General features: G+C 38.5%; 1 protein-coding gene across 5 annotated transcripts in view; it reads right to left on the bottom strand.

Annotated features, from left to right (window-relative positions):
• DMD (dystrophin) overlaps positions 1-15,719 on the bottom strand; it is a 1,058,866-nt gene that overhangs the window by 42,746 nt on the left and 1,000,401 nt on the right. For 2 of the 5 annotated variants that reach the window (XM_006881771.1, XM_006881775.1), the window contains 4 exons: positions 14,650-14,688; positions 10,332-10,397; positions 9,160-9,225; positions 6,775-6,933 (listed from right to left, as the gene is read on the bottom strand). The exons of 1 other annotated variant lie outside the window; for it this stretch is intronic. In XM_006881771.1, the coding sequence (XP_006881833.1) occupies positions 6,775-6,933; positions 9,160-9,225; positions 10,332-10,397; positions 14,650-14,688 (330 nt within the window). The remainder of the gene's footprint in view (positions 1-6,774; positions 6,934-9,159; positions 9,226-10,331; positions 10,398-14,649; positions 14,689-15,719) is intronic. 2 more of the 5 variants (XM_006881772.1, XM_006881774.1) reach the window with 1 other exon arrangement.

The following is a 15,719-nucleotide window of genomic DNA, read 5'->3' as shown; positions in this document are numbered from 1 at the left end:
CAAGTTGGAACTGACGTCTAAGGCTGTTAATCACACAGGATTGCCCATTTTTCTCCTGAGGAGCCAGTGGTGGCCATTCGGTTAGCAGTGCAACTACAGTTATTGCTACCTACTAAATTCCAACAGTAACTATTGGACAGAATTCATCCCATAGTCCTCTTTACCCGGCATATCTTCTGTCTCCTGTGGTCCTTCACCCAAGGCCATACCGTGACCTGCTTCCCCTTCTCACCTCCTCTGAAAGTGATCCTGCCAGCCACTTTGCTGTTCTTTTTTTCCTGGCATATTTCTCCAGCATGTGGAAAGTAATGAAAATTTTCAAGTAAAAAGAGCAGAACAAATAGCACAACTGTTTGTAGAAAATCATCTCAACAACTACAAAAGTATTTGCATAAATTGAGGATTTCCTTGGAAGGCTATGCCAGAAATCAGTACAAATGGTTGCCTGTAGAAGCTGGGAACATCATAGCTAGGAGACAAAGGTGGGGAAAGACTTAGACTTCTCTATATACATTTTTTAAGTTTTGGGGGTTTGTATAATATGCAAGTATTACCTACTAAAAAAGAATTTTTAAAAACAGCAGTTGTTTACATCTTCCAGTAGTTCTATTAAGCTCAATGGTCTTCTACTACAAACTCCCTCGCTAAAAATACTCACTCACTCTCACAATTTCAACTCACTGCTTTCAACTTAGTTCTAACTCATGGTGACCTTCCATCAGCCTTCTGAGGTGGTAACTCACCATGGGAGGTGATCCTCATCTTTCTCCTTTGTGGCTGCTGGTGGGTTTGAACCATAAGATGCAGAGCCTTCGGTTCAAATCCACCAGATGCTCCGCAGGAGAAGGAGGGTCAGTCTCCCCTTGTGCCACTTGGATCTGATTAGACCTTCTACAACAAGAAGGGGAAAAAAATAGAGTGAGCCAGCCTTTGGATTACCAACGTAATTCCCTATGAACCAACCCTCCCTACAATTTCGACTACCACCCGTGAATGTATGATTCACATATCTAGTATCTTGAGCAAACAACTCTCCTGCAAGAGATTTAAAATTTTTTTTTTTTTTTAGGCTATACTAACAGATGTTTACATGAGGGTACCTTTAATTACCCATGTCCTACTCATTTATCTTGCTGTGTACTCGACCAGACCTGAAGATCCTCCTTTCCACATCAACCCCAAATCAAACAGCTCTACACCTCCTCTTAACTATCACTCAAAGCCACCCATCTTCCTGATTTCTATTACTTTTGACCTACCTCCTTTTTTTTTTTCTTTTCTTCTCCCTGCCTCTTTTTAAACAGTCCCTCCGTAAGGACTATCCACTTAGCTTTGAAACCAAAGAGGAAATTTGTAGGTGAAAGGAGTTAGGAGTAGGCCTTGGTTACAGACTGGTTCATTTCAGGGTCGAAAATATGGAACGCTTCACGAATTTGCGTGTCATCCTTGCGCAGGGGCCATGCTAATCTTCTCTGTATCGTTCCAATTTTAGTATATGTGCTGCCGAAGCGAGCACGACCTACCTCCTTTTTAAGTCCATTCTCCACACATATCACCTTCCACAGAGCATGACCCCTAGTTTGAATTGCTTCCAACACTAGTTAAGGAGAAATAAACACCTCGGCATAGCACCAAGCCCCTCCCAACTTGGTCAGCTAGCGGGTTTCCTCACCTTCCATTCTTCATCTTGTTACAGAAGCAACACAGCTGTTCAAACACATTGTGTTTGAAACACATGATGTTCAAACACATCATTCCTCACCCTAACATTTTAGGAGCTTATGCTCTCTCCTGTGCTCTCCTACAACCCTTCAACTCTTATCTTGCCACCCTCCTAGCCACCATGCCATTTACAAGGTAAAGTGACAGGATTGTGATTGCCAGCACATTTACTTTGGTGACATAAGTCATCAGATTGGAATTTTTAAAAATATATCAATAATTTTGACTAGGGGAAACACAAATGAAAGCTACATAATCTTTGAGGGTCTAACAAGATGGATGAAAGGAACTGAGTAGGTTTTAAGAGTCCACAAAGTTCCCTCTTGTTGTCTAGCACCACTAACAATGTCAGTCAACCAGGTCATCATTTACCTTTCTTTTAGACTTGCAAATGATCTAATCATAAAATAAGTTTATAAGCAGATATAAAGCATGAAGAAAACACATCTTTATTTCTCAAAAGAGCAATGCTTTCATTACTAACATGTACCTTGATTTTGAAGGCAAGTCTTAGTTCATTTAGACAGTGCAGACGCTACATCAGGATTTGAACACAAAAAGGTTATGTCAGCAGACAAGAGGTCCTAATTTATACTGAGGAAAAAACATCTAACAAAAGCATGTTGCAAACTTAGGTCTGCCTTGGCAAAGAGTACACAGTCACCTGTGGTAATTAGAGAGAGGCTGGTCACAGAATTAAGGCAGGAAAAGACTGCACAGCTCACTAATGTTGCTGTTTGTACAAATTTATGAGGCACCACTGTCAGGATAATTTTGAGTTTAGTTTTTCCTTAGTGCTTTTGCCTTATCTCTGTGTCATAAAGCAAAATCCATGCTAAGAGGCATGTAATTAATGGATGCTGCAAGGACATACAGGCCTCAAATTTGGAGATGGATTTTAACATTTTAAAATGGCAATGTCTGAAAGAGAGAAACAGTTCTGTAGTGAGAAGAAGCATTTGAAAGAAAGGCTATTCTTAATTAAGTTTTCCTTTGAGGGGGAGGGGGTGGGCAGGGAGAAAAGTGCAGCAATGAATGACTGGAAACCCGAAGTCTCTGTAAACGTTCATTTACATGAATTAAAAAAGTATAAAAAATTATTTAAAAAACTAATTTGGTCAGGACCATATGCAAGTGTTCAAATTCATTTTTCATTAACTTGCCCAGTAAATAGTTACTGAATGTGATGATATAGCTGTGCACCAACTGGAAGAACTGGAATACTAAAGACAGAGATAAGACACTTTTGAGGTAATTCTAAATTATTCAGTCTCTGTTTTCACGGGGATGTGGTGAGGCATCATGAATAAGAATGACTGACAGACTTCAAGAATGTAAGAACACACAAATGAGGGGGTCTCCAAGCTACTCTTTTCTGGCCTGCCTTTTAGAGGTAGGTTATAGTTACAGACTGAAGGAACATAACACACACAGATGTAGATAGACTAATTTTAGTCTAAAAGGCTTGGGATAACCTCAGTTTTAAATATCTCTTCCTAGTTTATCCATAAATCTATTCATATTTGTCATACTGTATAGGCAGTTTTGAATTGAGAAATACAGATAGCTTAGTAGACACTGAATTGCTGTATGTACCATTGAGTCAGAACGAGCTCATGGCTGACGCTCCAGGGGTTTTAGAGGCAGTAAACAATACAGGAGGAGACTGCCCATCTTTCTCCCATGGAGCAGCTGGTGGAGTCCAACCACGTGCCTTTAGGTTGGCAGAGTAACACCTTACCACTAAGCCACCAGAGCCCCCTAGATGTTGAGCGGGGTTATCTAATGCCTATGCAGGTTCTCCCGAGATCACAGGAAATAGAAAATTAAAAGCACTTCAATCACAACAGACTTGAGTGTCATGAAGACAGCCAGGTGGCTCTGAAGCTGCCTAAGTAGAACTTCAAGAAAATAGGAGGGAACAGACTGAAAGAAGATCCAAATAACCTGTGGTAACAAGGGAGAGGGGCCACAAAGAATTAAAACATAAAAGACTGTGTATCTCACTAACATTACTATTTGTTCATTTTTAAAGAACAATCCAATCAAGGTAGTTTTGAGTCAAATTTAGTTTGTATTCAATGCTTTCACCTGATCTTTGTGGCAATATGGCAAATTCAAGGAATGGCTAATGGGGTGATATGCAGGCCATGAATATGTGACAAAAGGAAGAAAGCAAGCTCATCTCAAACTTAAGGTCAAAATGCCTTTCAGGAAAGCCCGCATCAACCATTGATTCAATAATCTGAGTTCTAAGCAGCCCTGCAATAATAATTTTTTCTTTCAGCGAATAAAACTCATTCTTGGTAAATGGCCTTGCATATCCTATAGGACATATCATTGAACCACAGGTAGTAGGCAAAATGGTTTATTTGGGGAAATGCTCTCAGCAATACTCCCTCATTTAAGATACATTCCAGGGAGTATACCAAGATTTCCTATAAATGGCGTTTACACGGAATGATTCTATCATTTTTCTGATGCAAGGTGGTATGTGCCATCAAGTTGACTCTGACTTAGAGTGACCCTGTGAACAAAAAATCTGAACCTTTCCCAGCATAATGTCTTTTTCTAAAGACGAGCCTCTCCTGACGACATAGCCATAGTATGTGAGAGAGTTTCACCTTTCTTGCCTCTAATGAATACCTTGATTGCATTCTCTCCAAGACACTGACCAGATTTCAAGGTAGAATTCCTATTTAGAATCTGAATTTTAACTTGGTTTAACCTATTGGCATTGAAGTCTGAGGTAAGCCATTGGAACCTCTGAGTTTGTTCATCAATAGAAAAGAAACAAACCCTAGATCTTTCTGCCAGATTCTCAGTCTATTGCCATGGAGTTGATTTGAATGCATATAGATTCCATAGGAGTATCCAAGGGAGCTCTGGTGGCCTAGTGGCAAGAAGCAGCGCTGCCATTCCAAAGGCACAAAGTTTCAATCCACCAGCTGCTCTGCAGAAAAGGATGGGCAGTCTCCTCCCATGGAGTTAACTGCCTCTGAAAACCCACCCGAGGGTTAGCTATGGGTTGCTTCCAACTCAATGGTACACAACAGGGGTATCCATGGTCGTAATGGTTACTGCACCACCTTGCCACCTCTTCCTCCTTTCCAGCAGGTGAGATGCTGGAATTGCTGATCTTTCCATTAGCACCAGATTGTTTAGCCACTGTACCACCCAGGCTCTTTGCCGGATGATTAAATGACCTAAAATACACTAAAGTGTTTGGAAGATGACAGAATGATAAAGAAATGGAAGGTAACAGTACTCTTTGGCCTGGTTGCCATGGAGGGCAGTGTGCTAAGAGAAAAAAAACAACTCGACGCAACGAGCTAGAAAGATACAGAAGAACAGCACTCATACTATACAAACATTCTGACTCGGGAATAACCTCAAAGTCTATTTACAATGTCTGGCCTACCTGTGTCTTCCTATTTGACCCGTCTAATAATAAAAGATTTCTTACAAATGGCTACTAATCCTCAGTAAAATGGAAAATTTCTATCATCCATGATTGTCTGTGGCAGGCAAATAAAGCAAGTAAAAAACTATCATTAGACTCAACAGAATGTCCGCTTTAGCTACTAGGTGGTACTCATAGGAGAGTCTTGATGTATTCTTACCTTTTATCAGGCTTTCCTGAGTACATGCAAAGTGCTTTCACCATCTGCTTGAAGGGGAGGCAGTGATAATAACCACTCCCTGTCAAGGAGTTCTCTGGGAAAGTCTTCTGGGAATATATGGAAAAGATAGGTTTCTAACTGCAAAGGCCATGAGGATGATGAGGACTCCTTTGTCAGATGATGCAAGCCTGACTGTGGATAGCTCCAGCAATAGAGCCACAACACGAGAAGACAGTGAAGTTGGCAAAGCAGCTCGAGAAAGAATTGTGGAAAGTGTTTGAAATGTCCAACTGAGAAGCTGGATTTCTTTTTCTTTCTTTCTTTTTTTTTTTTTAGATGGAGAAATAAGAATGCATGATGAGATGACGGATCTTTGTTCTGGAAAGATGTCCAAGGGTAGTAAGTACTGGGAATTTATTGGTGGAGTAAGAGACTGAAAGGAAGCCAACCAGCCAAGGATCTATGCAAAGTCTAGGTCAGAGGTTTTGAGGTGCTAGGAGTGGGCAGGGCAGCAGAAAACAATGGATAAATGCAGTGTACTTTTTCAGTGTGAGGTGATACACTTCCTGAGGGCACTGGCCACAGACAGACAGTGTTGCCTGCATCAAGAGAGAGGTCTTGGTGCCTTGGGCTAAACCAAAGAGATGAAAGAACACAAGTCACACAAATTTGAGCCCACTGCTCCTTTAAAGACTGGCCTAGTGGCATTTGTCTAAAGGTGATGTGGAAATGAACAAGTGTTAAAGCTTTCTTAACCAAAGGTCCTGTGATACAATGAATATACTTTATAAAAGGCCTACTAGTCACATTATTCCATACCATATGTAAAAATTTAGTCATATATGTACATGTGTGTATATATATATATAAAAATTAGTCCTTTCAAAAGGAAAATGTCTATGACTTGAATCATCCTAATACGATATAATAATACCACAAGTTTTACATCATTTCCTATCTATGAAATCTGCTATGAGAATGCACCTAAGTAATGATTTCTGCATGTGATGATGAAATTCTTTGTTCCCAAATGTGATCGAGACAATGAACCTACTTTCTAGAATGCTCTGAGAGAGAATGGCCGAACATAAGTCATAGAATCACAAACTTAAATGGCCTGCATTTTTCTTACTTACATGCTATTCTAGAATGCAAAGTTACAATCTCTAAACACATGCAACAAGGCAGATTCTACCATCAGCATTGGTTCTTGTGATACCTAAGTTATGAGGTCTTAGTTATACTACTGCATTCATTTTCTTCTTTCCAAAAACAAAAAGAAAAGTGAATCTGTAAATGGAGCTCAATAGATTATTTAAAAAACAATTAGACATAACATAACTCTAAGTGAAGATTTCCTGACACTCTTCTGTGTCTGTTAAGTGTATGCATTGTGCATACCAATGACAAAGCTAGAAAGAAAACTCACCTGTTTTCTTCCTCAAGATCTGCTAGGATTCTCTCTAGCTCCCCTCTTTCCTCACTCTCTAAGGAAATCAAGATCTGGGCAGGACTACGAGGCTGGCTCAGGGGGGAGTCCTGGTTCAAACTTTGGCAGTAATGCTGGATTAACAAATGTTCATCATCTCTGGAAAATAAAATCAAAGGTTTTGGTTTTTTGGTCCCCTCGTTATTTTGGTTTATGGGTCAGGAACTTGAGTGTATATATTTAAAATTCTTTTAAAAAAAAAAAAACAACCCATTTGCTCTTAACAATGAGGTAGAGATAGAGACCCTTTTTCTAAAGACTTTTTTTATATATATTCTACTTGTGGACAATACACAGTGTTTCTTGCTCAAATCTTCAGTTGGATTTGATTGGCCTATTTACATGGAGAAATAAAAGGCAGGATTCTAGAAATGCTGAGCTCTCAGTTGACACTGTAATCAATAGTTAATAAATATTAAAAGACACAATAACAGCTGTGCAATGCTTTTGCTATCAAGCATGTCATGATAATCTGTCCACTAACCCACACTCTTGTTGATATTGGCTAGGGGGAAAAATAGAGTATAAAAAAAAGGAAAGCAGTGTAACCAAAAAAGGGTTGCTTCAGTAAACCAGATTCCTTTTTGACAGTCAACGATGAGTAAACTGTACTGTGACTAAATGATTATTTAATTACTGTTTAAAAAGTAAGCAAACAACAAAAAAATTGAGTGGGGGTGGGAGGGTGTAGGGCAAAAAATCCCCCTAAAGTGACTGGGTAAAGAAGCCAAAACAAGTAATTCTTAAGACTCTAGCTTACAAGGTCTAATTTTGGGGGAATGGGAAGAAGCAAAATTATTATCTTTTTTTCCCCACTCCTAAAAAAGTCTGCTAACCTCCAAGGTGTAAGAATTGTATTCTGTCATGAATGGGAAGCTAAAATTCTTCAATCTGATCAAATATCATTAAGATAATATTCTATTTTGTCTATCCCCATTTAATTTCCTTTTCTCATCTCTATATAAGGGAATAAAAAACCCTCATAATTTACCATCTAAACATGCATCTAATGGGTTCTGTGTCCTTAAAATGAGCTAAGCTTTTACAAAATAAAGCAAAATCAGTTTTGCTATCTAATTCTCTTTCCCAAATTATGACATTTTATTGCTAGACCTTCTCATGTTTAATTATAGCATCTGACTATAATTACACTATTTTTAATGGTAGGTAGCTCTGTGGTATCTATAGATACCACGTGAATAATAACTTTGAATGTTCTAGAGCTTCTAATATTAACGCCAGTGACCCAAAGAAGCAAATCATTCAAGTCATTTGTATTTGTATTTGATTTTTCTGGCCAAGTATGGGATTTATCAATACTGTTAACATCCCCCCCCCAATAATTAATAAAGAGAACCTTTACTAATAATAAAAGAACAAAGTTTTGTTTTACATAACTAAGTCATATACAAATGACTGAATGTTGACTCTTCCTACCTTGATTGCCTTTATGTGCCAGCTCAAGTTATTCTCATGTCTTCAATACTTAGCTATTCATAAATTTTCACTTTCATACTATTTCCCTTCAGTCTGATCCTTATTATGGTCTTTTTCTCATCTGTGTGTGACACTGAGTTGCACATCAACTATATATGATAAGTTGTGGATTTCTCACCACTTTATTTATCAAACTAAAATTATATATAAAATCATTGTACTTGAATTCTCCTAAAGGATCTATTTACTTGGCCAACCTGTTTCTTTCATAGTACCGCCTTCATTTGCTCCTTCATCTTGGGCCCTAGTCTTTACTTGGTTCATGTCAGTACTGTATTCTTTCTACCATATCTGCGTTCTCCTCAACACCACTCTCTTGCCTCATCCCACTGATAAATTGACTTGAATCTATCCTTTGACACCCTTCCTATGATTGTGTCTTTGATAACCTCCAGGAGTCACTAAACCACAGATTCATGTTGGCTCTCTGAAGGGAAGCGTTCTATTGGAATAGCAATGCATCTATACCAAGATTACATTTCCTCTCCTGCCAAGTAGACCAAACTGCACTTAGTAATTACTTTTAAAACAATATTAAATCCCTAAACAAGCAGTTCAAGTATTTGGGACTCTACATTTCATGACAATATGATCTCATAGAAGTTTCAGTATCTATTTTTGCTATGCTGGAACACCAGTAATGGCAAAATTTGGATGAGCTCATTCCATGCCAGGTTGTGAAGAGTTAAGCCAAAAGGATAGGAATGACTCGGAGAAAGATCCAATGAGTCCACTGATAATTCCTATATCCTGCTCTACCCTACCTCTAAATCCCTCAAAGCAATTTCACGGTCAGGAACATTTTGTAAAAAGAGATGGGATACTTACATGCTCTCATTAGGAGAGATGCTATCATTTAGATAAGATCCATTGCTGTTTTCCATTTCTGCTAGCCTGATAAAAAACGTAAAAGCTCATTAAAACTTATGTGACTTCTTAGAATCTATTCAAGACCTAATTGAACATTCCTGAAAGCTAAAGGATAAATCATGTCAAGAGGAGAAAAGAATCCTTCAAACTAAAGGATGTGTGTGTTGGCCTAACCATTTGAGGCAGTGTGTGGTAGATCAGAGCTAGTTAGTAGCTTTACAGTGATGCTACAGATTCTAAGGCAAGCTGTGTTTTCTTTTTTTTTTTCACAGATCGATCCTCCTTTCACTAAGAACAAGCCTTTGTTTTCTACAAAAAAGCTTCCCTAATAACACATGCATTCCTTGCCCTGCACTATCCCTTGTCTAAAAGACAATTAATGCCTTCGACTGATGATAGACTTACATAGCTCTTTAATGCTATCTAAGGCTGATGACCATGCTTAGCAGTTAGGATATTGAGAAAGGATGGATTCACAGGAAGCTCTCTTATCATTCTGCCACCAATTATTACTTTTAAAAAAACCCTTTTGCCTCAGAAAATAATAAAGTCTTTTTACAGAGGAAAAAAAAAGTTGAACACTTACAGATTTACTTAACAAAGATATTATATACCATTAGTAATTCTATGTTTACTATTTTTTTCCTAAAAGTATTTCAAACACAAGGAAAGTGAGACAGAAAGTTGCAAGGATTAGGAAAATTAATTACTCTGCTCTTAGATCACATTATGTAAAATAAATACACTAATGGAAAGCTGATTCTTTCATATTCTCCACATAGCACAGTATCGTATCTTTACTCATTAATGTCTAGTCTAGCAGGTCTCCAAGAAGTTTAATAGATCTCTAAGTCACTGTATTAAACGTGCTCAGTATATAAAGCATAACAAGGCTATCGTAAATGCTTAAAGGCTGGGGTTAGGGAAGGTGGTTCTGGACCAGTGCTTTTCTTTGTGTCCAAAACCAGCATGCAATGGAATGGCATGCACGTTAGAGGGCAAGTTGATTAGTAAAAAAATCGGGAAGATTGAGGAAGAAAGAAAATATTTCTTTAAAATGATTAGAGGTTAGCTTTCCTTGGTTAGTTATTTTCAATCAGTATTTGCCTGGCATTCAACTAGTCTCATACCTGCTAGCATAATGTTCAATGCGTGAATGAGTATCATCGTGTGAGAGTTGAGGGGACGAGGCAGGCCTATAAGGCAGAAAATGTCATTAGTCACAGATACCATCCATTAATGGAGAAAAACCAAAACCAAAAAACAACCCCCAAAACAAAAAAAAAAAGGGAAAACCCCAACAAAACCACCACACAATTATGTTATACATATGGCCTAGAATGTTCTTCATCAATGGATAGTGTACACAGTTGATCTTTATTTTAGCTAATCCAGTATTTTTAAGCCAAGCTTGAGAGGTGATTTCTCATACTTTTCTCAGCAGCTATACAGACCAAACACTTTTCTGGAAAGTGTTGATGATATAGCAATGGATCGGAGGAGACAACTTCGAAGTCACATTTTGTTCTCCTACCCTGTAATTTTATATATCCTAGAGCTCGGGGGCTGTGTTTAACTCTTTACACTTGTGCCATTTTATTGACTACCTTCTAATTGAAAGGAAACTGTACATGTTTCACTTTCTGAGAGGTAACTAGTAGCTCCTGACTTCTTCACATTCTATGAATCAGGATAGCCTAGTCTGGGTAATTTTGTAAAGAAGGACTCAGTTTACCAGGTGACTCAGTTTAGCAGCACGACCATGCTACTACATGGAGGGGGTGCGGGGTGGGAGAAAGTGACCTTGAAGATTATATTGTAACATTTTAAAATGAATGATTGATGAATCATCCTTAAAAATCATGGAAGATTTTTAAAGATATCATCAGTGCTACCTTAACTATTTATTAGGGAGACAAAATGCATTAGCATAGAGAGGAGAAAAGAAAAGGAAATTACCAGAAATGGTCTGTAGGCTTTTTGGGTCTAAGTCTTTACTTTCCCTCCCCCACCATTGGCTAGAATTTTGGTAGTATTAACACTTTTTTCCTTCCTGCAAATGTGATGTTAATTATCTATTAGGAAAACTTGCTTGGTCTTGTGATTTTTGTATTCTTTAAAACAGGGAAAATGGTGTCTTCTTGGTCTTGACACAGCACACTCTTAGGTAAAGGCATGTATCCCAAAGAAAACAAAAACCTGTTCAGTGAGGACTCTGGTTTAATCCAATGTCCAAGCAGCATTCAAGGACTTGGTCATGATACTACTAATAATATGTTTTGGAGTTGTTTGGTTTTTGCCTCCTTTTTCTCCTTAAAAAGGAGATAAAAAGATTGATACCTCAAGTCTGATGTAAATAGGAAATGCACTAGAAATTCTCTCTCATAGTGAGCATCCACTATACACTATTATAAGATGACAGTGTTTTAGAAAACACTACAGAAAAGAACTAAAAACCCAGATATCGTATCTCACAAGGGATAAAGGTCTTCTTTGTTAAAAATAATGTCTGCTTAGGTCAAGTTGGCACCATAGAGCAACTTAGAATGAATTACAAAGAAGTTTACATTGTCATGAAAAAACAAAAAATGACTGAGTTTTCCAGATGAGGACTCATTATAGTTTTGAAGAGCCTGTCTGATAGTTTTCTGAATCCCTGGAATAGTCTATTACTAGCAAAATCCTCAGGTTTGTTTCGAAGTTTGTGTAGGTCAAGATCATTTAATACTTGGAATTTTTAGCTTCCCAGCCCATTTTACTGTTTAGACACTAAAAGCTTATAAAGGAAAAAAAGATATTAGTATATAGTATATTAGTCGTATATTCTCCTGCAATAGCTGCTACCCTGGTTGTGTATAAAAGAAAGAAAACTTGACATTTTAGAGCATAACTACACCAAGAAAAGTAGACAGGTAAATCCAAATCAGGTTACTCAAATCTTACACAGAAATTCTTATAGAATTTTAATTCTTAGCCTTGAGGATATGTCCATGTTATCGTCTTAGTAATGCACATAGTACCTACAATAGCATGCACAAGCACAGGAACTCATGATAACCAGAAATCTAAAATAATATACTCTCTCAAAGAGGCACTTTGTAAGCCAGAAAAAGAGCCTAAAGGGAGTACCGGTCACAGGAGAATCATGTAAAAGCCAAGAATTAGTAAAAGTGCAAAATTAACTGGGTCCAAAAACAAGACTGTGTGTGAAACCATCCCAAACACTTCTCTAAAGCAAAGTAACAACACTCTTTTCCCTTTCTACTTAAATGGATTATTTTCTATTATGGTTAAGATCACTGGGCATGTTCTGCTCCCCTCTCCCACCACTTTCCCTTGTGTGAAAACTTCAGTAAAAAGTCTCATCCACTTAGACTTTTAAGCAGAATTATCCAAAGAATACTATGTGAACATCTTGCCTAGAAACAATATAAAAAGCTCATGTTAGCTATACCTTAAAATACTATGACAAATAGGGGCAAATAAGGGTTTGATCTAAGGAGAAATGTCTTTCTCTCAAGTACACTTTCAAATCCTGCATTCCATGTTAAGTGGATTAAATACTATCATCATCATCATAGGGTTTAATACTGGATAGAGTTACTGCCAGATAAAATACCTTCAGATCTGGCTCTTCTGCCTGAAATGGGTGCTTTATAATATATTCTGTCCATTATTTACAACTTTGTGAGAAAAGAATTTGATAAAACTACTAGCATTAAAGAAAGCATGGATTTAGTCTGTTTGCCAAGTTTGTTACTTCCTCAAAATTAGAACTTCCCACTCTTTGTGAATAATCCATCGGTCCAGCAAGAAGGCAAAGGGGAAGCACATTTCAGGTGGTAGAGAAGATTTTAATAAAGGATGTTATTCATTTTAAGTGCTTTCAAGTTCTAGAAAAACATCCTCTCCTTAAAAGAAGCTGATTACTCTTAAATGCCTGTCATCTTGTCTACTTTCCTCTTAAATATTTTTCTTTAGCATATTCATCGTTTGGATTTCTTGGCAGAGGAGAAACTACTCCAACACAGACTAAATCCACTTGTGTATCAGGAGTCAAGTACATCAAATTTTTATTAAAGAAAAAACAAAGTTTCTAATTTATGACAGACTAACTTTTGTAAACAAATAAACTACCTGGGTTATAAGAAACAATTACCAGCAGGACAGTAACATAATTGAGTCTAAATAACTCCCCAGGTGGTTCAGGTAGGATGACTAAGGCAATCAACTACTTCACTGCTTCTAGTTACCATGCAGCAGAATTAATATACCCTACAATTAAGGGGTAGAATAATGAAAGTATTTTTAAAAAGGAAGCCTTTTACTTCCGTTAGGCCAGTAATGACTTGAAATAAACCTCAATTAATAGTTTGCATTTATCACTACAGGAGTAAAAAAAAAAAGGTGGTTTAAATTAAATTACACAGTGGGACATTAATAAAAGGCTTAGTTCAAAGACAGATGAACTCCTACATAAGGTGGCCTTCGAAATAGGATCGTTCCATTTCATAGAGCTCTCTGACTTGACATAAATACATTTTAAAAGTATATACTGAAATATCCAAAAATTCCTTATAAAAACACCACACAACGGCATTTGGAAACATGAATGCGTTGTTTGCTGATATACAAAGCACAAGCCCCTAAAGAGCATTTCCTATTATGATAAACAGAGAAAAATCAATTATCTGTTGGTATCTAATATTAGTATGACTAATACACACCAGTAGTAATAAGAGAGACTACAGTTCACTTTCCTCCCAGGAGAGATGAATAGCTACTTAGGAGTTTAAATATTTAGTTTGGAGAAGAGAGCAGAGTGAGTTAGTTTCGCATTTAGAAATCCACGTATATTAAGATTAGTCAAATAGCATAGCATGACCTGATCAAAAAGTCTGCATGCCTCACTGAAATTAGTCAACCGCACTCAGCATCATCATGCTGCCCAAAGCAATCTGACAATTTTCAATCGTCCACTTCTAGCTGTTATAACAGGCCTTGAAGAGTAAGCCATCGTCTTCTGGAAGGTCCCGAAATACTGAGTCTCAAGCTATATGGCTAAAGAATGTTATTGTGCAATCGGGAGGCCCTTTCCTGCTTATACTTTAAGAAAGATATAAACACGTCTTCCAGGACTACACCATCAACCCATTAACATCTTCAACTGTAATCTGAGCTCAGGCCGGGATTTCTGCTGGGCTAACTACAGCACCAGAGGCGTGCGACTTGAAAATACCACTCACGTTCTCCTGGTGGGTGGCTGATGAAATACTCCAAAGTCTTATTAAGGGAAGGAAAAATACAAACCAAACCAAACCAAAACAAAATAACCTGAAATGAAGGGAAGGAAATTAACAAACTGAACAAAAATGAGTGTGGGCGGGGAGGGAATTCAAGCGAGCAAACGTGTTGGTGGTAGCAGCACCCTTCAGCAAAAGTACTCACGCAGAATCTACCGGCCAGAAGTTGATCAGAGTAACAGGACTGCAAAACAAAAAATGAGGTGGTGAAGAGAGACACAGGAAAACTCAGCCGCCAAAAAAATTACCAAGAGGTCAACGTAAATAAAATCCAACCAATTAAGGATGAGCCATGAAAAGCAACAGCCAAACAATGGTGCAAAGTGGGTGCCAAGAGAAACAAACAGTTGTGTGACTGACATTTCCCCGAAAGCCGAATGTGTTGCCATCCGGTCCATTCCAACTCACAGGGACTTTGAAGGACAACTGTCCCCTGTGGTCTCTGGTGGCCTAGCGGTAAGGAGCTGTGCTACCAACCCAAGGGCACCTGGTGTGACTCTACCAGCTGCTCCACGGGAGAAAAAAAAGAGTCATTTCCCAAGATCATTTACTGCCTCAACCGCACATGACAGCAGACATTCTTGGGGGGGGGATACTGTTACATCTTTCCCCCACAGGGTGACAGTTTGGGTTCAAACCACTGACTTTAGGATGTGAGGGTGATCTGGCTGCAACATCTGTCACCCCATTGATCGCCAGGGTGGACTGGGCGGATCTGGCTGGCTAGACGTGTGTCCCTTTCCTCTCTCAGAGATCTGTGTGCAACCCTTGCGAAGCTGCGTGCTCGGTTAAAGAGGGCGACCATCCCCAATAGGAGGAGGACAGTCCTTTGGTCAAAGGTATACGAGTAGCTGCGCTCGTCTGCTAGAACCTCCAAACAAGCTCTCAAACCACAGACTTTGAAATTAGCATCTCAGTGCTCAACGCCACCAGGCTCCTGTGTGTGTGTTACTCGAATTATGGAAAAAGGAGAAGCTTTGAAAAAGGTGAAGGAAAGCATCATCTGTTTGCTCATTAGGATCGCGGCGCCTTACTGTGAGGTAATTTCCTGCTTCTTGACTTTCAGGTAGGGGGGAGAAAAGTGGCTAGGTGTGACCATACAACCAGATACCTAATATCTGTGTGCTGACTGGTGAGGGAGAGAAACCCAAATGCAGGCTTGAAACCAGCTCATTTGTAAACAGGCCCAAGTTTCTTTCAAAGGCTCATCAGGCG

Source organism: Elephantulus edwardii, unplaced genomic scaffold, assembly GCF_000299155.1.
Source record: "Elephantulus edwardii isolate Elephantulus edwardi_28Jun2011 unplaced genomic scaffold, EleEdw1.0 scaffold00016, whole genome shotgun sequence".
Taxonomy (NCBI): Eukaryota; Metazoa; Chordata; class Mammalia; order Macroscelidea; family Macroscelididae; genus Elephantulus; species Elephantulus edwardii.
The sequence above is the reverse complement of the archived record's forward strand: the minus strand, read 5'-3'. Positions and strand labels throughout refer to the sequence as shown.